Source organism: Hirundo rustica, chromosome 4 (genome assembly GCF_015227805.2).
Source record: "Hirundo rustica isolate bHirRus1 chromosome 4, bHirRus1.pri.v3, whole genome shotgun sequence".
NCBI lineage: Eukaryota > Metazoa > Chordata > Aves > Passeriformes > Hirundinidae > Hirundo > Hirundo rustica.
The window spans coordinates 74,075,527-74,099,887 of NC_053453.1; the positions used below are offsets into that span (position 1 = coordinate 74,075,527).

At 42.3% G+C, this 24,361-nt stretch overlaps 1 protein-coding gene across 3 annotated transcripts in view; it reads left to right on the forward strand.

Annotated features, from left to right (window-relative positions):
• MICAL3 (microtubule associated monooxygenase, calponin and LIM domain containing 3) overlaps positions 1–24,361 on the forward strand; it is a 173,064-nt gene that overhangs the window by 53,849 nt on the left and 94,854 nt on the right. For all 3 annotated transcript variants that reach the window (XM_040061041.2, XM_040061040.2, XM_040061039.2), the window contains exons 2-9: positions 13,091–13,466; positions 18,921–19,128; positions 20,456–20,572; positions 21,242–21,343; positions 21,905–22,060; positions 22,596–22,696; positions 23,269–23,526; positions 24,216–24,331. In XM_040061041.2, the coding sequence (XP_039916975.1) occupies positions 13,203–13,466; positions 18,921–19,128; positions 20,456–20,572; positions 21,242–21,343; positions 21,905–22,060; positions 22,596–22,696; positions 23,269–23,526; positions 24,216–24,331 (1,322 nt within the window). In that variant the 5' untranslated portion in view covers positions 13,091–13,202. The remainder of the gene's footprint in view (positions 1–13,090; positions 13,467–18,920; positions 19,129–20,455; positions 20,573–21,241; positions 21,344–21,904; positions 22,061–22,595; positions 22,697–23,268; positions 23,527–24,215; positions 24,332–24,361) is intronic.

Here is a 24,361-nt window from a genome sequence, read left to right on the forward strand (position 1 = left end):
GATAGCAAATGTTGAGTAACCTCGGGGTTGCTCCCCACAGTGTACACTGAGGTGAGCTCTAGACCCTCCATGCAATATACCCTGGCAGGCTGTGTTCCCCAAAACCTCCAAGTGTGATGGGCACAGGGGCACGTGGAAGCACTGGAACAGGTAGAGTGCAAACTACATAGAAGGCAGCTCCTCTTGTGTCCAGTGAACAGTGCTGTTTTGTGCTTGTCGAGGGCAGAGTTTCACATTTCATTACAGCTGGATACTGTAAACTTGCTGCTTTGTTCTGTTTCTCTAAGATACTACCACATCTCAATCTGTGGCTGTTTATAAATGTGCCAGCAACCTTGGACTCAAGTCCCAGACATGTCTAAATACTGATCTTTCTGTTAAACCTGAGTCCCTGCTGATCTGCTTAATGCCTGTATTACTGTCAGATTTCAGGAGTTAGCCAGGGGACTAATGAAAGTGAAGTCACTGGTCCACAGTGTATGTGCAAAAGGGAAAACCAAGCTTGTTCAAGATCAGATTAGAGTAATGCTGAATCAAACACACTATTGGGGTATTTTAGATATTTCTAAAAGCAATTCAAAGACACAAAATTATTTTTCTGCTTCTGGGATAATGGACTCCTGGGCAACATATAATATATGCTTGGAGCACTTAGAACAGTACTTATCTCTTAAATTCTCTTATGTAATTTGGTGAAGTGATTATACTCTCATAGCTTGTAGTTATCTTACATTCCTTTATTACCTGTGGGGACACAGATGTGGCATAAATTGCCCGAAGTGTTTCTTTGCATAGCACAGCTTTGCCTTTGAGGGAAAACAACATTCAAATTTTGTTTTCCGAAGTAAACAACATGCAGGAGCATACCAGCAGCTGTTCTACCAAAAGCACAGTTTTCTGGAAATTGTATGAACAGCCTTTCCACCCAACGGTTATTAACACCGTTTCTGGCAGCTCTGTGTACACAGGCAAAATTCTGGAAGTTTCTTGCCACCTTCATCTTTCAAGGCTGTAATTCTTTGAAACAGAGGAAGAGGCAAAATTTCGTCCATCCTGTCAAGGAAAGGGAGTTTCAAATGACAGGGTCACCTTCCTCACACTCCTTCCCACCCCACACAACTCTTGTCAGAGGACAGTGGGTTACAGAAATGGCTACAGTATCAGCTGCTTTCACAGAAATTCAACTTCATGCAGCTAAAGGCCTTGAACCCGATTATTTTGCATAGCCTTCAATGAAGCTGTTTTGCTTTGCATAGATGTTTGCAGTCATGGTTAGGAGCATGTGATCCTGGCTTGGCACATCAGCTGTGCCTATATTGTCATGTCTACATCTCTACAGTAATATCAAAACACTGGACTAGTTAGGAGGCAAATCCTAACATGTGGTCTGTTTCTTTTCAGTCTCAGAAAACTGTTCTCTTAAGAAACTGAGTAATTGCCTTGGGCTTTTCTTGTTGGAGAGTGCTCTTGAGCCCCACTTCCCTGATTTCAGATACTGAATTACGGGACAAAAGCCAACACGTTTTTCTGCCACTCCTGGAGGTGTTCTGCCCTGTTTTCTATATTGATGTAAGTAGGTCAGGAGGTAGAGGAGACTGGAAGGGCTGAGCACAAATGCTGACCACAGCCTGTGGGAATCTTCCATGTGAAGCTCCATCAGACTCCTGGCCCATGGCGTTGATGTTGCATCTCTTTTCTGAAAAGACTCCTTCATCCAAATGCCTTCTTTGTTTCTTTCACAAAAAAAGGACCAAATTGTGTTTAGATGGGGAAGAATCTAGTTTGAGGTGGGAAGGGTTCCTGTTTCTGCTTTTAAATTCAATAGTGTCAATCTGATGGCTTTTCACTTGGAAATAACCAAGAAAGGAGAAAGAGTGATCCCTGTGATCAATGAGTACATTAAAATGTGTGCTAGTTGTGGATTGTAGAGGTGGAAGAAGCTAAAGCAATCCCAGAATGGGCAGGAGAGGGGTATATTGTACACCCTATTGTGCCATTCTCTTCTGAGAACTCATCTGTCAAATACATTGTACAGCTATAATTCTTAAGATCACACAACTTTCCCACCTTTCAAACTCCTAAACCCCATACATGACAATATGCATTTTTTTTCCTTGGGAAGCATAGGAAAAGAAAGCTTATCCTAGTCCAAGAGAGCTTGTTTTGACCTTGGCATAATGAAAGTCGAAGGGAGATGTGGTATTGTCTATAAATATATGAGGGAAAGCTAATGCCTAGGTCAGCATCATCACAGGAACAGAGAGGTATAAACTTGGCCTGGAGATTAAAAGAAAGCTATTGATCCTAAAAACAACTGGCTCAGGAAGAAATGTCTGAGTTGATAACAGGGATGAGACATAAAGCATTAATAATCTCACTGGCCACGGTGTGATAAGGGTAGGAAATTGCCCTTTTTATCAGCATTAGTTCCTGTTGTCTGTCTTTTGCTCTTCAAATGAGCGTTTCCCCATTATTCCCCATAGTTACAGAACATAAAGCAGAAATTACTGCAAAAGATGCGTGCCCAGCCACTGGAAGGGAGATGAACTTCCATTATTTCAATGCCCTTAACAACATGCTTAAACTTTTGTTCAGCTAGGCAATTGGGCCAGATGATTGCTGTAGGGCTCTTCCAACTGGAATAGTCTGTTCTATCCTAGAAAATAAACAGGAGTGTTACAGAAATGAAAGGTTAAAAGCCAACATTGCTTATTACTTGTGGTCACTCCCAAGTAGTTCAAGAACCAAATACTGAAGAATTTTCTGGTTTGCCCCAGGAAACAAGAAATTTTTCTCTATAGTTAGCCAGATCTTTCAGGTCCAAGGAAAAAACACATGATGATTTCTGGGGTTTATGTATGGGAAATGACAGGGGACTGGAGATGTGGATTTTACTGGTATCTCTCTGTGTAATAAGAAACAAACCCTTTACATTTCTCAGGCCTCAAACTGGAGAAAATGAAGTTTTCTTAATAGCAGCATTTGTTTCTGTTAGCACAAACTAATAGCAAATATATGGATATTAAATTTTCTCATGCCAGTGAGCAACTAGAGTGAGGGTAGTTTTCAGGTGTTGAAGATCCCAGGTTGTTCTGTGCAGTTAATGCTCCCCAGGAGCACCAGATGGATTTCCAGGAAAGCAGCTACTGTCTGCCATGCTGTGGTGCTACCACCACTCTTGGTCATTCCCAGTTTACAGAGCTGTGCTCTGCTGCCAGTCTGTTCTGGCTGACTGAGCCTGAAAGCAGAAGTTGAATGAAGCTGAAGAAAATTGTTCATAATTTCAGTATTTTTCTTTCCCAGGTTGGCCAGCAGCAGCCTGTTGGTATTGTCACTGAGAAAGTTACAAGTGTCCTGCGGTCTCTTGTGCTCCTTCTTGCTGCATTAAAAGCGTTTTGGAAAAGGGTCATTCTGGCTAGTGCTCAAATACAGGCTGTTAGGGAATAAGAGGTTATGGAAGTTACGCAGTTGGAGTCCAAGGTCCAGAACTGAATCATCTGCCAGTGGAAATGCTGGACTGCCCTGGGGCAGATCCTGGCCTGCGAGCAGCCCAGGAGTGGAGCAGTGCCTCAGTCCTGTCAAACCATGCTGGGCAGCCATTGTTTCACAACGCAGGCTATCAGCGTGGTGAGCTTTGCCTGTTCACTGAGTGCACACAGGTGTGTTGCACTAAAAGTGCTCGTAGCTTCCTTGGTGAGGGCTCTCAGACCCGCATTTACCGAAGGGAATGCTCGTGCCCCCTCCTAGGGCTGCTTTCTCTGCCAGGTATCCTCAGCTGAACCTTCCAGCTATCTGCCTCAGACCCCCAGATATCCTGGCAGAGGAATGGCCTTTATCCAAAGGAGGATGGAATTAAAAAGACTAGACAGAGCAGTCCTTGAGGATGAAAGGCAAAGAGAGATGTCTCCTCGCTACTAGGAACAAATTCTGCTGATGGCATCTTTACTCTTAGGTGGGATTTAATCTCTGACTAATTCCTACCAAGTCTTTTCATGTCCCCACCAGTGCAGCTGTAGTTGAGGAGGCTGGTAACGTCTGCCTCTGGAAGCGATGACTGCCATCTTCCTGCAGGAGCTGCTTGCCAAAGCCTCGGGGAGAAGAGAGCAAATCTCAGAACCACCTCCACCTCTTTCCTCTAACTGATTTCCTAACAGATTTTTGTTCGCTCCAGGCACTGAGCTTGGCGTGGGCTTTGCTGAGAGAGGCGTCCTGCGGCTTCCACGGCTGCAGGGAAATGGCTCTCTGGGCAATTGAAACTGCTCCGTGTTTACTGAGAGTCAAACGTCCAGCCAAGTGGGGAAGGTGCTGCCTGGTTACTATTTATAACCCGTGTAACAATATGTGCAATCGGTATTATCTGATATCCAGAGCTGAACTCAAAGTTTGGTGTTGGGAGTTTTGGTTTTGCCATTCTCTGCCTACAGCTTGGGTTACTTTTCGGGGTTCTGGTATATTTTGTAGCGTGAGGAAATGCAAACTCTTCGTTCTGTCTGTTTGTCAAGACTGAGCCAAAATGTTGGACTGGTTATTTGCCAACAATACATTCTTGTCTCCTGGTAAAAGCTTTGCTTGTACCCACGAGGAAAGTGAACGATGGGGAAGCATTAGACGCAGCAGATTGTGTAACAGAGACAAACTTTCATTAAGTTGCTAGATTTCATCAGTTGTCACTTGATGGTCTCACAGTTTATTAGTTGCTAAAGTCGGGATTTTGCTTCGCTTTTTAAAATTATTATCCTTACTGAGGATTGTGGAGCATGCCAGAGTGCAAAGGGTTGGTGTTCTTATCTTAGAAAGATGAAAGATTTATGTGAGTAAATTTATGGAGGGTTAATACTAAACTAAGTTTAGCATACTGTCAAGGGCTCCAGAATGTAAGCATAGTAAGAGTATTTTGAGGAAAGGATGGGAATAAAGACTTTGCCTCTGAAAATAAAGTCATGTCTACAGGAACACAGTCTGGGAGAAGTTATAGAGGAGATTTGTAGGATATGTGGAATAGACCTCAACCCAAATAATCTAACTTATGAAATAGAATTTATAGGATTAATGTGTGGGTGTGTTTTCTTCCTGTGACAAATTGGGATTTATTTAACATTGTGTGCATTGAATGTGTTCAGTATCTCTCCTATTATCTAGAATTTCCATGCCTTTAGAGTCTAATGAGTAAGTTTTACTGTAAAAAGAGGTGTGACCCCATAGTGAATCTGACCAAAAAGATAAGCCATGATGGAAAGTAGTCTCCTTCTGGTTCCTTTCAAATCCTTCTTGGTGCCCTTTTCAGACTCTGCTCAGTCAGTAGTGCACTTGCTGAGGTGTGTAATTCTCCACCTCTGCAAAACAAAATGAAATTACTTAATTGTATATTATGGTCTGATGTGGGAGGACAGTACGAGGCTGTGAAGCCTGGGTGTTCAGAAACAGCCTGATCTAACCTAGATGGAGGTTTGTTGTCGTTGCTATTTCTGATTTGAGGTGTATGGACAGACTGCAGAGCACATATTTCCGTGCATAACTTGGAAGGAGAAGGGAGGGCTGGGTAGTGGTTTGGGTTACAGGAGCAGGGTACACCCATGAGTGGTTATAAACACACCGTGGGCTTTTCTTTGGCAGCAGTGAAGCTCGAGGGTGTCAGCCTGTTCTGTGGGAGCTCAGGTCTTATTGGCCATGCATGGGCACATTGGAGCATGGACTAGCTGGGATGGAGTGACAAATTACCAGCGACCTCATCTCAAGGTGAGCCTTGGAGATGCTTCACTTGTTAAGGGAAGGGAGGTGGCAGTTCTGGAGGTCTGGGTTTAAGGTCTGATTTTTTCAGGTGTGTGTGGTGTTTTTTTTTTTTCCTTTTTTTTACTCTGAATGTATCTTTTATGTGGTAATTATACAGGCTAAGGTTGCACCCATGGGTTGTAGCATGATCCCAACCCTTCCTGAACTTGTCCTAGAAAAAAGCTTGAGATTTGTTTTTTTTTAAGTTCAGCAGTCTCTAAATGGTAGTTTGTGGGTTGGAGAAATCTTTCCAGCTCTTTTATTCAAATGTCTATTTGCTTAGATTTCTTGGCTCCCAAAAGAGACTTGCAAGATATGTATAGGGAAGAAGATTCCAAAAGTTTGAACTTCCTCTGCTTTCTGTAATCAGTCTTCTACCACAGAAAATGGTTATACATCCACTAAATAACCTTTACTGGTCTGTGCAGGGGATTTGTTATGCCATACCTAGCTGACTGTGTAAAAATGGTGAAATTAGGAATCTTCTAATCCTGTTTTCTAGCTCCCTTGTCATCCACCACTTCCTTTCAGGAAGCGCCTGCCTCTTTTCCACACCCATTACAGCTGAGAGTTGGAAGCAGCACAAATAAAATTTGCTTTCCCATGTTCATTTTTTTACTGTCTGTAACTGGAATATTTATTTTGAGAGTCTGGATTTGCCAAACCATGGAGGGGTGAGTGCTGGAGCTGAAAGTCTAGGCATCTATTCGCTGTGATTAAAATAAATGATGACACAAATGACCAGTCTTTGAGCTTGCTTCTAAATTGCTAAATATTTCTCTTAACGACTTGATACAGATTAAGGGGGCTTTGGTGAATTCAGCCTTGTTTGGATCCTGTGACTCTAGGTGATAAGTAGTGACCCATATGAGGGGCAATTACAGAATCAGTGAGGTTGGAGAAGACCTCTGAGATCACCAAGTCCAACCTGTGAGCAAACACCACCCAAACCATGGCACTGAGTGCCACATCCAGTCTTTCCTGAACCACCTGCAGGGATGGTGACACCACCACCTCCCTGGGCAGCTGTTCCAGTGCCTGACCACCCCTTCATTGAAGGAATTCCTCCTGATGTCCAGTCCAAACCTGCCCTGGCACAGCTTAAGACTGTATTCCTGTCCTGTCACTTGTTCCCTGGGAGAAGAGGCTGACCCCCATGGCTACACTTCCCTCTCTGGTGGTTGTGGGGAGTGAGAAGGTCACTCCTGAGCTTCCTCTTCTCCAGGCTGACCAATCCCAGCTCCCACAAGTGTTCCTCACACGACCTGTGCTTCCGACCCTTCCCTGGCTAATTAGGTAATGAGAGGGGGAACTGAAGCACATTAAGTGGAGGAAATGCACATAAGAGAAGGCAAACACGTGCTACAGAGGGTGCTAGACATTTTCATTTTTTGGATCTCTGAACCATTTTTTGTGCTCAGTAAAGATTGGTCATTTTTATCCTCATGTCACTTGCAGTTCCTATGGTTCTGTCTCTGTTCCTGTTGATTGTCTTTTCTCCGTTGTGATCACTTTTGTGATCATTGCAGTCTGTGTTTTGGCACTAGTTTCTGGCAGATAGAAGCCTTCACTTACATAAATTTTTGCAAGTGTCTTCATGTGGGTTTCGTTAGAGAATTTATTTTATGAGACTTTTTTTTCCAAAATACAAATACAGGCTCTATTTGTTTTCTCCCTATGCCCTGGAATGGTTTGGGGTGATCAGGGCACTGGCAGAATCTGGGGACATCAGAGGACTTGGCTCACTGGGCTGCAGAGGTTGTTCAAGTGTTTGTAGCCTCCAGTCTTAACATCTAATTGGGGCAGAACAGTGTTCTTGTTTTCTTAGTGCTCAGTAAAACTTTTCTCAAAAAAGCTGATGTTTCTTGTGGCATACACAACATGTTGGCTGGGAAAAACAAATGGGTCCATGTCCTGTATGGTGTTAAAAGCTGATATATGTTGCTGTGCTGATGCAAGCAATTTGTTTTATCCCCATTTGAAGTCAAAGAAATAAAGTGTTGTGAAGTGTCATTTTGGTAATTTTAGGAGTCTTTCTTCTGTTTTGTTTTTTAAATAGGCACTTTTCTAGGATTATTAGATAATGTTTGCAGAACGCTGGGGAAATCCAGCTTGTAAAACTGGGTGGGAACTAACTTTAGGATGCATTTCTGTGCTGAAATGTAACATCAGGAACAGCTTCAAAGCACTTTAGATACAGGAATACTGTTGCTCTGTTGCATCATGGTGTGAGAATGACACCTCTCCAGGTGTCCTACTATGATTCCCTTATCTCTGAGGGGGACAGCTACCTCTTCCTTGGTATAATTTCCTTTTTTTTCTTTTTCTTCCGAAGAAAAGCGTTGATCTGTTTCTTGGTCTCTTTCTTTGTTAGTGTTCATTCAGCGTGGGGAGTGCTGTGATCAAAGAGCTGTGTATGACAGCAGCAGCAAGTGAGTTTTTTGAGTTCTCATAGATAAAAGGTTGTGTTTTGTAGGTCAAATGCTTTCAGTAGCTGTGTTGTGTCATTGAAGAAATGGTTAGTAATAAGCAACGTACACATTTTTTCTTCTGCACCTTGAAATGAATTTGGGAACCAAAATATTTTCTGTAACTGCCTCTGTATTTGTACGTTTCCATGTTCCTGTGTATAATTAGCATTTCTTCTCAAGTCAGTTGAGTTTTTCTTGACATGAGGATTCTATGAACTGTTTGTTTATGTGCTAAGGACATGTTCTTGTATTGGTTTCTCCTTCTCCCACTTTTGACCTAGCTTGGAGAGGAGGGCAGACAGATAAGAGGTGGAGACCCAAGGAGTCTCTCCCATGTGGTAGGCAGAAGTGACCAGATCAAGTTTAATTCGTGTATTAAAACACAGCTTTTTCACAATTTATTTGCTCAAGTCTTGAATGCTAGGAACGGGATCAGATCTAATCCCATTTTAAAACGTGCTGTAGACAGTGCTGACGTGCCCCTTTTCCATCTGGTGTAAAAGGGAAGCTGCAAACAATGGCAACCACGCCTTTGTCCTCCTGCTTTCCCCTTCTTGGTCTGCAGAATATGGAGCTCAAATAGTTTCCAGTTTTGGCTTTAGCTTTTCTTGGCAAAATTGTCCTCTTTTTGCCATCTGTTCCACAGACTTACCAGTGCCCTAAAGCTGCACTTTTTCTAAGTGATCACAGGTATCAAAGTCATGAACATATTGCAGAAAATCCATGTTTTTTTCAGTTTTAACTAAAAGTAAAAAAAATTAAATCTTGGAAATGAAAACAGAGCTTTTTAATTTGTTGGAATAAAGATTTTTTTTTTGGTGTTTGTGGTTCCCTAAAGAAGGGAGGCTTACGGGATTGAGCCATTTGTTCATCTGCTTTTCAGTTCATCCTTAATAACTTTTGAACAATTTCATCCAGACTCAACGAGGAATAAAACTCTCAAAGGTAATTGCTTTCCTACAAGAGAACTGGAGACTGGATGGAGCAGAGAGACAAAAATAGGTGTCCCCACTGTCTGTAGCATAAGCTTAACTCTAATCTGTGCTTAGGCTTTTGCTAGCCAAGTTGCAAGTGTGTCCTGGCTGCCTGGGTACTGCAGTGATCTCGGAGTTTCCAGAGCACATTACTGAGTCTAGCTAAGGCACAAGCTACACAAGGGGCCAGGAAAGGGAGGCAAGGGCACAGGGAATGCTGCTGCAGAGTAGGTTTGCAGTTTGCTTTCAAATTTCATGTGGTATTACTGCTTCTTCTCAATGCATGACTTCTCAGAGCTTTGTCTGTCAAGGGTGCATGTGTGGTGTTTGGCCTGGCTGTGAAATAATTCAAATGGAAGGAAGCATTTGCATTGTGCTCAGAGAAACTCAGCACTCTGAAGTGCAGCTGGGCAGTTACTTTGGCGAATGTTTTAATCACTCCTGGTTTAGGCTAGAGAGAGCAAGCTGTGAATGTAGATGGAATTAACTCAATAATTTCTGATGGAAAAAAAAGAGATGGCTGAAAAATACATTCCCATAGTATTTTTTTTTTTCCTGGGCTGAAGGCATTGATTGAGTGAACACTGAACAAAATTAGGATGGAAATATAGAGAGGATGGTGACTTGTATAATGGGGGTTTATTTGCCTGAAATATATAAGCCCAGCATTTGCAACACTTGCTCCAGAACTTCAATTTGTACAGCCAAATTCATAATGAGTAGAATTTGCAAAATCTCCTCTTATCTCTCGCCTTTGGCAGAAGTGGGGCACTGGGCTTTCTTTCTTGTGCATGCATTTGATAAAATATTCATATTCCTACATCTGTGGTGACTGTGGGAAGGAACCACCACCTGGAATTATTCACTCTGCCTGCATCTCTGTGTTTTCCATTGGTTTCTTTTGTCCTGGGCGAGTGCTGGAGATCCTGAGGGTGACTTGGAGCCATGAGTCAGTGACAACCTCCTGCTATTATTGTAAATAGCAACGTGAACGCTGTTCTTGCATGCGTTTTTCCACGGGCTTTGTCTTTCTCGCCCGACGCCGCAGCCAAGGAATTCACAGAGCATCTGAGTCAGCAATCAGCTGCCTCGAGACAAAACATGCAAGATACTGCACACTTGCAGAGCAGCCAGCGAGGCACACAAATACCCTGGAAACCTGGCAAATGATTCTTGCCTGCCCTTGCTTTCCTCCTGTAATTTCCCTGCGCTCTGACGTGTTGCTCATGGGTTCCAAGGGCTTGGGGTGTTTACATCAGGAATGCGGAGTTCTAGGGAGTGACCTAATGTGGTGACTGAAGCCTCGGTGTTTCACCTGCGGGCATAACTGATTTCCCAGGCTGTGTGAAACGGGATTTGGGCAGAGCTGCCGTGCCAGGGTGCCCCTTGGAATGTGCTGGCTCAGGTGACCTGCTTTCTGCAGGTTTGGCAAGCCTCGGGCGCGCAGCAGTGAGTTCCTAGAGTGAAAGGAGGTTGGGTTTTAACGCTGGGGTCTTTGAGCAGTGCAAAACCAATGCTGCTTCGCTTCCTTGGTGAAAAACTACAGGAGGAGCAAGAGTAAGGCATGATCCCTGTGCTGTCCTTACATCTGGGTGTATCAGTAGTGGAATGTGGACTTCGAGACCTAAATCGTGACTCCACTTAATTTAGGTCATGTAACTTCTATTGCTTTTTCTGGAGAAGTCTCAGTCATCCAAAGCACTGGTGTAAAGTGAATGTTTGATTGGTAGAGTGAGGAGGAACATAAGAGTATTCAGCTTGGAATGTTGTGCTGATTAATGAGGCATATGACTTTAGACTGTAGGTATTTTATTGTGTTTGTACGACACAGAGACACTGAAATGACTCCTTCTGCGTTAGGGATGTTTTGTTGGAGTGCATTATAATATTCTTCTTGAGTACAAAAGAGGAGACAAAGGCCTTCTGGTGGGGCCAGAAGAGAGGTGGAGAGGGACTTTTTATAAGGACATGAATGATTGGACAATGGCTTCAAACTGTTATAGGGCAGGTTTGGATATTGGGAAGGAGCTCTTTACTGTGAGGTGGTGAGTCCCTGGCACAGGTTGCCCAGGGAAACTGTGGATGCCCCATCCCTGGAAGTGCTTAAGACCAGGTTAGACAGAGCTTTGAGCAACCTGGTCTTGTGGGAGGTGTCCCTGCCCAAGGCAGGGTTGTTGGAACTATGTGATCTTTAAGGTTCCTTCCAAACCATTTTAAGGTTCTATGCCTCTGTAGTAGCGCAGTGGTTTCCCTGAGGTACAAGCCTGGAGCACATTTCCAGCTTCACAACAGTGAAGTTAAGATGGAGAATAAGGAAAGCAGTTCCAATTTGCTTAGTGAGCAGTACTGATATGGACATCACTATCAGGCAGTTAGAAAAACAGCTTCATAGGTACTGAGTCCTCTAAGGCAGTTGTCCTAATAGAGTTGGAATTGCATTCTGCACTGTAACCCATTGTTGTACTTTGACTTCTGTAGGTATTTTTATTTTTAAATAAAACTACCAGTCTGTGGCTGTATGTAAAGGTTTCCAGGTCTCCTTTGCTGCTTCTAAACATAAACAATAAATACCATGTTAGGCTGAAAAGCAGGAGTGCCCAAATAAACTACTGGAGAGCTGTCATATGGGAAGGGAAGAGACATGAGCTGTAATGTTTGACTTGGCTTCCTGTCTGCTGGAAGCAGGAAAAGAGCTGGTGAGAATCTAAAAAGTTTTATCCAAGTCCACATATTTCTCTTTTTACCTAATACCCTTTGCAAAAAAACAAAGGGCAAAAAGCACCTCAGAAGTAGTTTGTGCATATGTTCCCATGCTGCCTCCATATCTGAAGGCAAACAGAGCTATTCTTTCTCAGCAAGCAGGGTAACCTAGTGTATGTACTTAATATTATGTATAAAAGAAAGGAAAAGGTTTATTTTATATGAGAGAGAGAGAGAGAGAAGATATCTGTTCTTCAAACAAAATCTCTTATCGTGATCCAAACAGTTCTGTAGGTTTCCAGTCCGCTTCTGAGGGATCCCAGAAATGAGCAGCAGAGCTCATGATAGCAGATTGAAGTAGACCCCAGCTACCACTTAAAGTTTTATATGAACCTGCATATCAAAAGAAGTTGGAAACCACAGAATGGAGGAATTAGTATGGGAATCTTAAAAGGATCATGCACCGGCCACATTTCACTCTTACACTGCTCATTTACTGACAGAAATACGTGTATAGGCTTTAGGCAGGGGAAATGTTTGTACTGCTTGATGCAACAGAAAGGCTTCTTTTTTTTTTTTGGTCTTGACATGTTTTCCTAAGAAATGGATTGCTATTAGCAGGTTTAACTTATTTTTAACATCACTCTAAAAACCAGTCTTGGCAAGAACTCTGTATCAGCTTGTGCTGTGCCATCCTCTCTCATCTCTATTTATCATGACCAAAGACACATCTTTTGAGAATGAAGCCACCAAAGCTTGTTTTACTGATGGAGTACCAACTGTTGAAGTGCTTTGTGGCATTAATGATTTTAAGACCAGCCCATAACCATTCCTGTGGTGTTACATGGTCACTGTGACACTGTAGATCTGCCTGTTCTGTTTTACAACCTCTGCCTTCTTCCAGACATCCTGTAATATCTGCCTGTTTAATTGTAACTTTTCTGCTCTTCACACCGAGTGAGTTTTGCTAAAACTTCTGAGACACTGGCTCAGGTTAGAGTATTTTGTAATTTAACTGAGATGTGAGGCTCAGTGAACTCTGGAAGCCTCTGCTTCAGTCACTTTGAGTAGAAATCCTTGGGATATCAATCAGCTGAGGGCTGACTGGGAATCTGGTCTCTCAGTTCAGCAGGCTTAGACAAAATCCAGTTACACTTTCTTCTTTTTATTTTATAGGTTAATAATGCTTGTAAGCCAGAGGTGAAAGTGGCTCAGTGGAAGAACATCGGGAAATCTGGCAGACTGGAAGAGCACAGCTGCCCCCCTGGGCAGCTGCCACGTGTGAAGCATGGAGGAAAGTAAAAACGAGAAGGTGAACCAGGCTCACGTTCTCTTCGACAGATTTGTCCAGGCTTCCACCTGCAAGGGGACTCTCAAGGCTTTCCAGGAGCTCTGTGACCACCTGGAACTAAAGCCCAAGGACTATCGTTCCTTCTACCACAAGCTCAAGTCCAAGCTCAATTACTGGAAAGCCAAAGCCTTGTGGGCCAAATTGGATAAAAGAGGCAGCCACAAGGACTACAAGAAGGGGAAAGCATGCGCCAACACGAAGGTGAGAGCTTCAGTCACCCTGGTCCAGGCAGCTATTACCCAATCCCTCTGCAGTACACAGGAAAAAGGGATGGATGTAGAAAGATGTTGCCTGGTGTCGCTGTAAGCCCAGGGAAGTTTCAGCGATGTTGTCACAATTTTAGTATTTGATCAGCAATTAGAAATTCCTTTTGTCACCACCAGATGTGACTGCCCCCGCCTGAATGTTTGTGTTTGATTCAGGAGGAGCAGCCAGCAAGTTGTTGCATTGTAAGTTTTTGTGGCATTGGTCCTATAGATGGATGGCTTGGAAAATCTTAATTGGTAAACCTTTAATCTTGGCTGACTCCTTTTTGCATTTTGATGGTGACAGGAATGTGTGCCGCTGGAGTCTAGGATCTGAAATACGCAGGTTTGGAAATTTCCAGTTTCAATTTGAGAATTCTCATGACTCTGTCAAGAAAACTGAACTCTTCTGCCAATTTGGCAAAACAGACTGTTTCCCGTTATTTAGAAAGTGATCATTTATATTCTAGGTTCAAAGAAAAATAATATGCTGTGGAAACTCATACCAATTCTTTTTAAAAGGTTGGTATGTGTGGTATTTACTGTAGGAATTCCTGCTTATACACACACACACAGCATTTAATTTTTTTTTTACCCTGAATAATTGTGAGCTGGCATTTATGTGCTGCACCCCTTGGACAGTGCAGTTTGAAAGCATTTTTTAATATCATTTATTGAAATGTTAATAGAATAGGTTGGATTTGTAAATAATCAAGCACTCTTCTTTTTACAAAAAAGGCAAGTAGTGCAGAATAGGATTAAATTAGAACAGAATTCTGTCTTCCTTCATTGTGAACAATAGATGCTGCTCTTTATCTTGAATTTACCTTTTGAGAAAAGGAAAATTAATCCATAATCCTCCTTTAATTGGAGGAATTAATGATTAATTCCTCAATACAGAATTGAGGGACAAATATATCTTGTTTAGAAAATGTAATTTCAGATCTGTGGACTTATATTTTCCTCCAGCTGGATATTAGAAAATTATGTTAGTTTCTTAATTGTTTATCTCGTTTCACTTTCCAGTGGCCATTTTCATATGGACGGAAGCATTTATAATGAATTACTATAGTAACATTTGGTAAACTCTGAAAAATCAAACAATTGGGCGCTGCTGGTAGTCACATGGGGCAGTAGCTTCAACACCCCAAAAATCCAACCACTGTTAAAATTTACATTTTTCAGGCAACATAAGAAGGGAAGGATTTACCAGAAGATAAATGTCGTAGGTTTTGTGTATAAGGAATGAGCCTACCAAGCACTATGAGTATTGTGGAGAAAAATTGTCAGTTTTCTGCAAGATTGACTGTCCTGTGTATTCATTAGATTCAGGAATTGCTCTTCCTTTGAATGGAACATAATGGATTGAACACTTTGGGTGTTAAGGTCTGTGAAATGAAGATGGGTGGTTTATGTTTTTATGAGATGGAAGGAGCAAGATGTAGAGGTTTTTAACTTACTTGAATAATGGACTGTAAGAGTGATTTTTGCATCTGGGCTCTGGCTGTATTTAACACTGTATTAACATTGTGGGAAAGATTGGCTCAAAATAGAGCTGAAACCTTAAAGAAGGGATGTAACAGGTGGAGAAGTGGATAATGCTTGGTGGTGAGAACGCATTGTGAGATGTGAGTGGAGGGTGACATCCAGCTATGAAAGGCATCCAGAAAATCAAAAGTGACATTTATATTGATGGGAAGTGGTGAACTGAAGGACATTAGAACTCCATTTGGTTGTATTGGGTTTGAATTAACAAGCAGGCAGCCACAAGGAATTGTCAGACAGGTAGAGATTTTAGCTTGGCCGAACTCTTGAGCTGGAGAAGTTTTGTGAAATGACAGCTCCGACAAAGCTGATTAAACCAGTGTCTGTGAATGAAATGATGCAAAGACAGTTTCTAGAGGAAAACATGCATGAGATCATGGGTGAAGCCCCCTGGGAAGTTGGCAGTGAGAGGAATGAGAGCAATGAGAGTCCTTCAGATGGTGCTCTGGAAGGGTAACTGGAGACCCAGAGGAGTTTTTGAATAAATACATGTAACCAAGTGTCTTTAAAACATCTCTTCAAGTGCAGTTATAAAGTGGATTAAAGGCGTAAAGCATCCTGGGAGTGATGTTTGACTGAAGAGGTTGCTAGGGATTTTGTATCATCCATAAACTTAAACCAATTTCATGCACCAAAGCCAAGTTAAAGACAGTGAGAATGGGATTGGAGAACTGGGATCAAGAGAGTGATTGTAGAAGGAGCATGTGGTGGGGTGGTGGTGGGATAAACAGAGGCTCATGAGCTCATGGGGGACTGTCCCTCATTGAATGATGAGAGAGAAACCTCAGAACTTGCTGCTCTGAAGAACCACAGTGATGGGAGCCGGCAAGGACTGCAGTGGACATATTTTTTAAACTAAATTTCACTGTGTAGTCCTGTTATCTTTTTATATGTTCTTATTAATTTCTTGTTTCATATCCATATAGTAACTTGCCATTAAATGTTTAAATGTAGTTCCTAAGAGATATAATCATAACTGTTCAGAGCAGAGGCCTTCTGAGAACTGAGTCATGTCTGATTTGATGTTTCCTAACTCACTTAGCTTTATATTCCTAATGTTTAATGTAATTTGCAAACTGCTGATTAAAAGGTACAGAAATTTAAGTGGGCATGTGGAGATGATAGAATTCAGAACGAAGATTAGGGTTTTAGCCATGTCAGAACAGAAGTCAGTCATTTCTTTAGGAAGCCTGGCTTCTGTACACATGAACATAAACTAGTTCTGAAGTTTTCATACTTTATAGGAGAGCTCTTAATTGCCCATTTAAAAATTGTTCAGGGATGAGGTGCTGTGCCTGGAGCTGGGCAGTTTGTGCACATGGCCAGCTTCCAGGCTAACCAGAATCCAGATAATCAGAGTTTAGAAAGCATCTTGGACGTGAGGGGTTGTTCAAATGTAAATAGTTACAAATGCTGCTCTCTCTTCATTGGTTATACAGAGAATAAAGCATTTCAGTTTGCATTTGATGTTCCATTACCATGGCGTTGTTACTGGAAACTTAATATAATCTGTCTGAGAGATCTTGAGCAAGAAGTGTTTTCAGAGGGGTGAGACAGCTTCAGTGCAGGGAGTTGCAGAGATTGCTTGGAGTCACTGAGGGGCAAGGGAGCAAGGAATAACAGTAGCTGCCTTTATTTGGCTGTACTTGGCATGGCACGGAGTCCCTGCTGACTGAGAGTATCAGAAGGTGGCTTTTTATGAGACATCTGAAACTGGAAGAAGCATTAGAGGTGGAAATAATCTTTTCTATTTTTAGTTGTGCTTGGAATTTATGTTTTATAACAACATTATTTCGTGGTTTTGCGATGGTATTGAAAAAAGGCAACATTGACAGTAAATAACTTACCTGAATGTTTTACATTTAGAACATCTAGAATCTTAAACATAACCTAAATGCTTTTAACCACATCCTACTATGAGGGCAGGGAGGAAGGATATAGAGGGGGAAAAAACCCTTTAAATTCCTGTGACAAACTTGCAGGCAACTAGTTTATAATTGGATGAAACCTGAGTTTGAATAGTCTGATTTTAGTACAATTCCTTTGCTGTTGTGTACTCCATCATAAATATTTTATATGTGGAGATTTGTCAAAGAACAAAAATCACCCAGTTCAGTGTGTTCTTGTTGCTTATTGAAATCTAGGTTATTGGAAGATTGTAGTTGTCAGCCAAGCAAAATTATTACCTGGATTAGTACCGTATGCTAATTTTCTGAAAAATGTAAAAGAAGAAAGACAAGGTGGAGTTTGGGAGTTACACTTACCTACAAAGAAATCAATATTAAATTGGGAGAATGTAGTAGCTCCTAACTGAGGATCCCTTATATCAAATTGCAAGATGGACACCTGTTGAATATACAGGTCTATTTAGGTATTTATTAGCTCAGAGGTTGGGTGTGCCTTTTGTCCTGAATGCTTTCAGGTTCCTGAAGCCACTGAAGAAGCAGTGGCGTCATTATTCCCTTCCCTTTCCTCTAGACTTGGATCTCTGCCCTCAGATTTATGTGACTCCTTATCTTACTCACTAGTCTTACGTGGAATTTGCATGTCAATAGCTATGTCATCACTGCTGGAACTTGTCGTTTTCCATCATTCAGGCTTTACCTTGGCAGTTCCATGGTGCTTGCAGAGTTTGTGCCCCCGTGAGTAAGTGGGGAGAGTGTGGCAGCCTGGAAAAAATTGTCAGATGGGAATGACCACTGAACACAAAGTTTTGCTTCTTGGGATTGCTTGTTTATCAGAACACGGGCTGATGGTGAAATTTTGGCGTACTTATGAATTTCTCAAGGAACTTTCTTGTGCAGCCATAAGGATCTGGAAAAGAATCACGTGGCGAGGTCTTTATTCCGTGTCTCTGGTTTACTCGGTAGAAATCAAAGTACAATAATGATATGACAAAATGGACTGTGTACTGTATTTATGTGACTGCACATACCAGCACTTTCTCTGTGGACCTCTGTTTCTGTGGGTAAGACTATCTTGGCTTTTTAATCTGAAAGTATTTTGCTGCATCAGTCTGTTCTCAGGAGGCACTTCAACACCAGACACGCACGTATTTTACATTCTCGAGTTGTTTATTAGGGTTCATCTGATGGTGTTTGTGAATAGAGTGGAAAAAGATAAGAGAAGGTGAAAGACCTTTCACATGACAAAGGTTAGGTTGGAGAAAATATTTGTCTGGCCACAAAAGTTGGTGTTTATGTGATATTTACTTCCCTGAAGTCTCCTTTGTTGCAGTAGTTGAAGCCCCAAAGAACCAGCAAAAGGCCTAAGTCAGAGCGCCCTGACTTGGCTACTCTGTGTTATTCTGTTATTTTAAATGATGGTGTTTATAAAAATATTAGTGTCTTGTGTTTATCTTGTGTTTATCACATTTATCTGTAACTGTTGCAATGCTACTGAAGATGTTCTTAAGAAAGGCCAGCTCAGGGTTTGGAAGATGAGAGGAAAACTTTTCATTGCTTTTGGTTTTGCTTTTTGGGGGTTGTTTTGGTTTGTTTTTTTAAGAAAAAAAAAATGAATGAGGAGGGAGAAGCCTTCAGAAATATTGCTGTTCTCCAGGTAGTTATATAGCCTGGAGAGGATGACTTGGCAGCTCTTCTTAGAGCAATGGCTGCAAGTTTTACTTGCCTTCTCCCTGAGTCTTTTCACTGTTCTGAAATAAACTTCATTTTCAGGTCATGGTTACTGCTTTAACCATATCAGTGGCAGAACTTGGCAGGTAGAAATGGAAAGACTGCTCTGAAATTTCAGTTTATGTTTCAGACAAGAAGCACTCATTCCTAAGAGGTGTGGGATGCTCGGAAGCTGCCGCAGAAATCATCCATTTCCTCCGTGCAGTGACTTTGTGCCGGTCGTTTTGCAGTGTCTGATAATTGGGGCTGGACCCTGTGGCCTTCGTACAGCCATCGACCTGTCCTTCCTGGGAGCCAAGGTGGTGGTGATAGAGAAGAGGGACGCCTTCTCCCGCAACAACGTGCTGCACCTCTGGCCCTTCACCATCCACGACTTGCGGGGCCTCGGCGCCAAGAAGTTCTACGGCAAATTCTGCGCGGGATCCATAGATCACATCAGTAAGTACAGGCACACAGCAGCCTGCTTCTTCCTGGGGGGAAGAAGGTGAGGCTGTGTGGGGAGGGATATGCAGCCTACACCAGTCCCTGCTCTCGAGTTGTTAGGGTACAGCTCGGCATTACCTTTACGTTGTGCATTCTGGGCTGGGCGTGAGATTAAAACAAGCGGTGTTTATCTGTCATCTCAGACATTCCTAAGGCATCGCTTCTTCCTACACTGAGAAGTGCACCTAAAGCTCAAACTCTTTTTCTGTTTCTTGGATGGATAATTTGCCTGTTTTTTTGCTGATATATTCCGGCAGCTGCCACGTCATTCTGTTTCTCTTGAGCAACTTGTAAGGAAAAATTAGCGCATGCTTTTGAACATTCTTGTGAATTTCAGTCTGGAGAAAGGAGGAACGGTTTTAGCTCTGTTAATTTTCAGAAGAGTGATGAAGCTATGTTTTGATTAATTAGATGTTTTTGTGTTACAATTGAGAATAGTTTAAATGATTTTTAAATTCTGCTAAATCAGTCTTCTTTGAAAGCTAAATGCTTTGGTGGAGCTAGGAGTTATTTTTCTTTTCTTTTTTCTTCCCCAAAATTGACTGTAAATGGCACAGCCAGGTGTTGCCCACCAGTCTGTGTTATTTTATTATTTTTTTTAATTTTGCAACAAATGGTAAAAATGGGAGATCTTCATAACTTCAGTCTGGCAGATTGCTTTTTCCTTTTAATTTCTTTTCATTTTTATTCTTCCAGTCTTCATTTGTCTTTTTTTTGTATATCAGCAGAGCTAAAAATTAGTGTTTAGGTGAAGGATTTTTTTCATTTCAGTATCTGAAATATGACAGTAAGGTGTTTTCCCTTCAATTAACTGAGTTTGCACACTGTAATTTTCATTCTCATTGCCCAAGTTACCTGAAGAGGAAAGAGGTGGTGAGGAGTTTCCTATGCCCTCACTAGCCCAGAGGTGTTGGGGTAGAGGTGCAGGTCAGGCTGATCCTGTGGCTTTTTGCCATCTGTGACAAGTGCAGTCCTGCCTGTGCTGTCTTCCCTCTCTCTCCTGCATTTCATGTTTCCCTTGTTGCTGATTAGGGGACTGAAACCTCCAAGAATTACTTTTCATGCTTTGAAAAGAATTGTTTTCAGCTGTGTAGAATTTTCATAGCAAGATGTGATACCACACACCAGTGGTGCCTGGATGAGGTGCTGGGAACACCGTGGGGAAGCAGAAAGGAGCAGCTGGCCTTTAAGTCGGGGTATCAGTGATGTCACACAGACACACATGGACACTTGTGCTCTTTCCTTTTCCTTGTGTTTCTTTATCATCTGCCTCTCTTTGCAGGTATCCGTCAGCTGCAGCTCATCCTTTTGAAGGTTGCCTTGATCTTGGGAATAGAGATCCATGTCAACGTGGAGTTCCGGGGCCTCGTTTACCCTCCAGAGGACCAGGAGAATGAAAGCAAGTAGCACTGAAATGAGCAGTAGAGAAGGGAGAAGTTGTGGTAGGATACACAGGCTCCTGCTCCTTAATTCTGCTTGTGACATTAAATCCTTTCCTCATGCTCCATTAATAAGAATAGTTATTAATCCATTTTTGCTTGGATTTTTAGTAGGATTTGTTTTTTCTAGTGACAAATCCAAATTAGTTACTGCATGAAACAAAGTCACCAGAAGGACTACACAGAGATAGACCAAGACGTGGTAAATTTTAATTGCTTCTAAAACACTTAAGCCTATTACATAACACTCAAAAAACATTTTGAAACAACTCCTTTCTTTGCATTCACTGAGGATATTTATATTGGTGAATCATCTTTGTTATGCTTTTAGTATCACTTTGAAACTTGTTCTCTGATCGAGGGAGATGTAGCTTACTTGTTTTTTGGCCTTTTATTAGTTGTATAAGTAGTGAAGTTTGTAGTGGCCCTTAAAGCAATTAGGGGAGTTTTAGCAGAGCTGTGTCTGCCTCTGATTCATGTGGAATTGCTGCACAGTTCAGGAATAGCCCTGCCATCCATGTAGCTGTCCTGCAGAGTTTCTTGACTGGTCATTGAAGGATTTATTTATCTATTTTTTTTTCTATTGTTATTGCCATTTATATTGTCATTAACCTGGAGTTTATCTACAGGGATAGGTTGGCGTGCATTGGTCCACCCCAAAACCCATCCGGTGTCTGAGTATGAGTTTGAAGTAATCATTGGAGGGGATGGCAGGAGAAACACCTTAGAAGGTAATGGTGTGTCCATAAATCACCTCCAAACAGAACTGATTCTTAAATTTGTTGGAACAACAGTGGCCTTTAACACGCCAATCAACATCTGGAAAGACCCTTGACAAGTGATAGGGTGATTAAAACTCCATGTGAAAATCCATTTGTAGCAAAGATGTTGGGTGGTCTTTGTTTTCTTTCCTCTAAACTAACAGACATAAGGAGTTTTTGATCTGGATGATTTTTCCTACGTTTTTTCTTTAATTGTGTAGTGTTGTCACTCCTGCCTTCAGGTGTAGGAACTGAGATGTTGAATGTTATTCTGTGTAGTAGAGAATCCCATGTTATTATTTTTTAATGGAAATTGCAGCTTTGGGAGCAGAGATGAGACGGGGGGTGATGGGGACCTTTTTCCCTAAAAAACACTTTCCTGATGAAGCAGTTGTTCTTTCCTCTGTGGAGGAGTTTGTAACTCACCAATTCCCTTCTCTCTCTACTTTGTGAGTGACCTGTCTATGGCATGCTGAGCCTTCTCTGAAGGTGTGTCTGCTTTTCAGCATTGCAACTTTATCCTTCCTGTAGGGTTTCGCCGAAAAGAATTCCGCGGTAAACTCGCGATTGCTATCACAGCAAACTTCATCAACCGCAACACCACAGCTGAAGCCAAAGTGGAAGAGATCAGCGGTGTGGCCTTCATCTTCAACCAGAAGTTCTTCCAGGATCTCCGAGATGCCACAGGTTCGCCAGCACTTGACAGATTTCTGGAGAAAACCATCTGTCTTTATTCTAATGACTTTGCAGCTCAGATTTGTGTACTTAATCAAGAAACAAGCATCCTGTGCAAGGCAGTCAGTCATTGCTGCCTCTGAAATCTGACTTCCCTGTTTTTGCAGCTCTTCTGCTGTACAAAGCAGATGTGTGTCATTTGGGTTCAGAAGTGGAGAACTTACTTATGGTTTTCAGGAAATCAGAGCCCTAAATGGGATGAGGTCATGAATCCGGAGTTCTGCTTTTTGCACTCCACATCTGAATGCAAACCTTAGAGTGATGATAAATGGATTTTTTTTAAAAGGGGTAGCTTTATGTAGGTGCAATGTGCTGTCTGTGGTTTTGTTGATAACTCAGATTTTAAAGTCACCCAGCGCATGGGAGAAAGTTGCTTGGCATTCTCTCTGACTTCTTCTAACAGTGCAGTTTCAATTTCCTTTCTTCTTGTGTTGCACATAACTCCTAACTTGTTCCTTCACTGCCATGTCTTTTGTTCTGTCACAAGGCATTGACTTGGAGAACATTGTCTACTACAAGGATGATACACACTACTTTGTCATGACTGCCAAAAAGCAGAGCTTGCTGGATAAAGGAGTGATACGGCATGTGGGTATTAACTTCTCCTGTACCTTCTGTAAGCTAGAATTGTGGTGACAATTTTCTTTTGGTAAGGTGAAAGTTGAAAAATGTGCTTTTCCTCCATCACATAATGTTGTTATACAGTTGTTATTTTAGAATGTGAATGTAATTCTGTTCTAAAAGGCAGTTAATGCCCTTCTGAAGTATTTTAAACCATCAAATGAGTGTTACAAAACCTTTTCAAATTTGTCTCCTTTTGTAGATTTGGAAGTCTTGTTCATGCTAAGATAAAATATGCTGCAAGAATATTTGATAGCTTAGTTAAGTTTTTCTCATTTTGTGGGAATAAAAAATGCTCAAAAGTCTCTTAGCCCTTTCACAGTCAGAAATTCAAGCAGGACCTATTACTGTTTGCAACAAAAGATACATAGATTTTCTCCTGGAAGCAAAAACAGACAGGAATTGAAGAAACCAGCAGGCAAATTTGTGTTGAGTGGATTTGTCAGAATTTTAATGCCAACTACCGTATACACCAACAATAAAATTCAAATAAACCCGTGGGTTTGAGCATGGCGCTTTAACTTTGCCACTTTTGGCAGGACCACGCCGACACAGAGGTCTTGCTCTCCCGGGAGAACGTGGACCAGGAGGCTTTGCTGAACTACGCCAGGGAAGCGGCCGATTTCTCCACTAACCAGCAGCTGCCCTCGCTGGACTTTGCCATCAACCACTACGGGCAGCCCGACGTGGCCATGTTTGACTTCACGTGCATGTACGCGTCCGAGAACGCGGCCCTGGTGCGCGAGCAGAACGGCCACCAGCTCCTGGTGGCGCTGGTCGGGGACAGCCTCCTCGAGGTTTGTGTTCAACCAACTGCTTGGGTGGCAGCTCTCAACGAGCGCAGACCTTCGTGCCTGTCCCTGAACCAGCTCCTGGTGGCACTGGTCAGGGACAGCCTCCTCGAGGTTTGTGTTCAACCACTCGGGTGTCGGCTCTCAACGAGCGCAGACCTTTGTGCCTGTCCATGAAATGTCTGCTGCCCCACGGAGGCGCTGCAGGGAGAGCTGCTGTCTGGTCTAGAGTGAGGTGGGAGGTTTGGAGGAAGGGTTGGGAGTGTTGAGAAAACAGAATTTTTAGCACGGTAGTGATCTGGCTTGAGAAAATGCGTGCAGAGCTTTTTCTGAAGTTCTGGCTGTTCAATCTGCTTCTTGTTGGGATGAGTTGAGTCTCTACAGAACCTACTGTAGGCCTGCTACTAATTAATGTTTTGTAGTTGGTTAAGAAGTACTGCCTTGAAGAGAAGCCGTTAAGGCACTCCAGGCTATGAGTTACTGTTGGAAATAGAGACACTGGGAGAGCTCATGAACTGTTCACCCTACATCTGGCTTCTTCTAACCCACCGGGAGTGGAGCTTGAAGCTAATTACTGAGTTATAATTTCCCAGCAGATTACTGCCTGAATATGTACTTGATACTTCTTAAAAATTTTCCCTAAGTGATGCTTTTCCTTTCTCTGCTCTTTTTTTTTTGGTAACCTACAACATCAGCCCTTTTGGCCAATGGGAACTGGAATAGCCAGGGGATTTTTGGCTGCAATGGACTCTGCTTGGATGGTACGAAGTTGGTCGCTTGGAGCCAGTCCTTTGGAAGTTCTTGCAGAGAGGTAATGGAGAAAGTGAAGTTCTAATCCAAT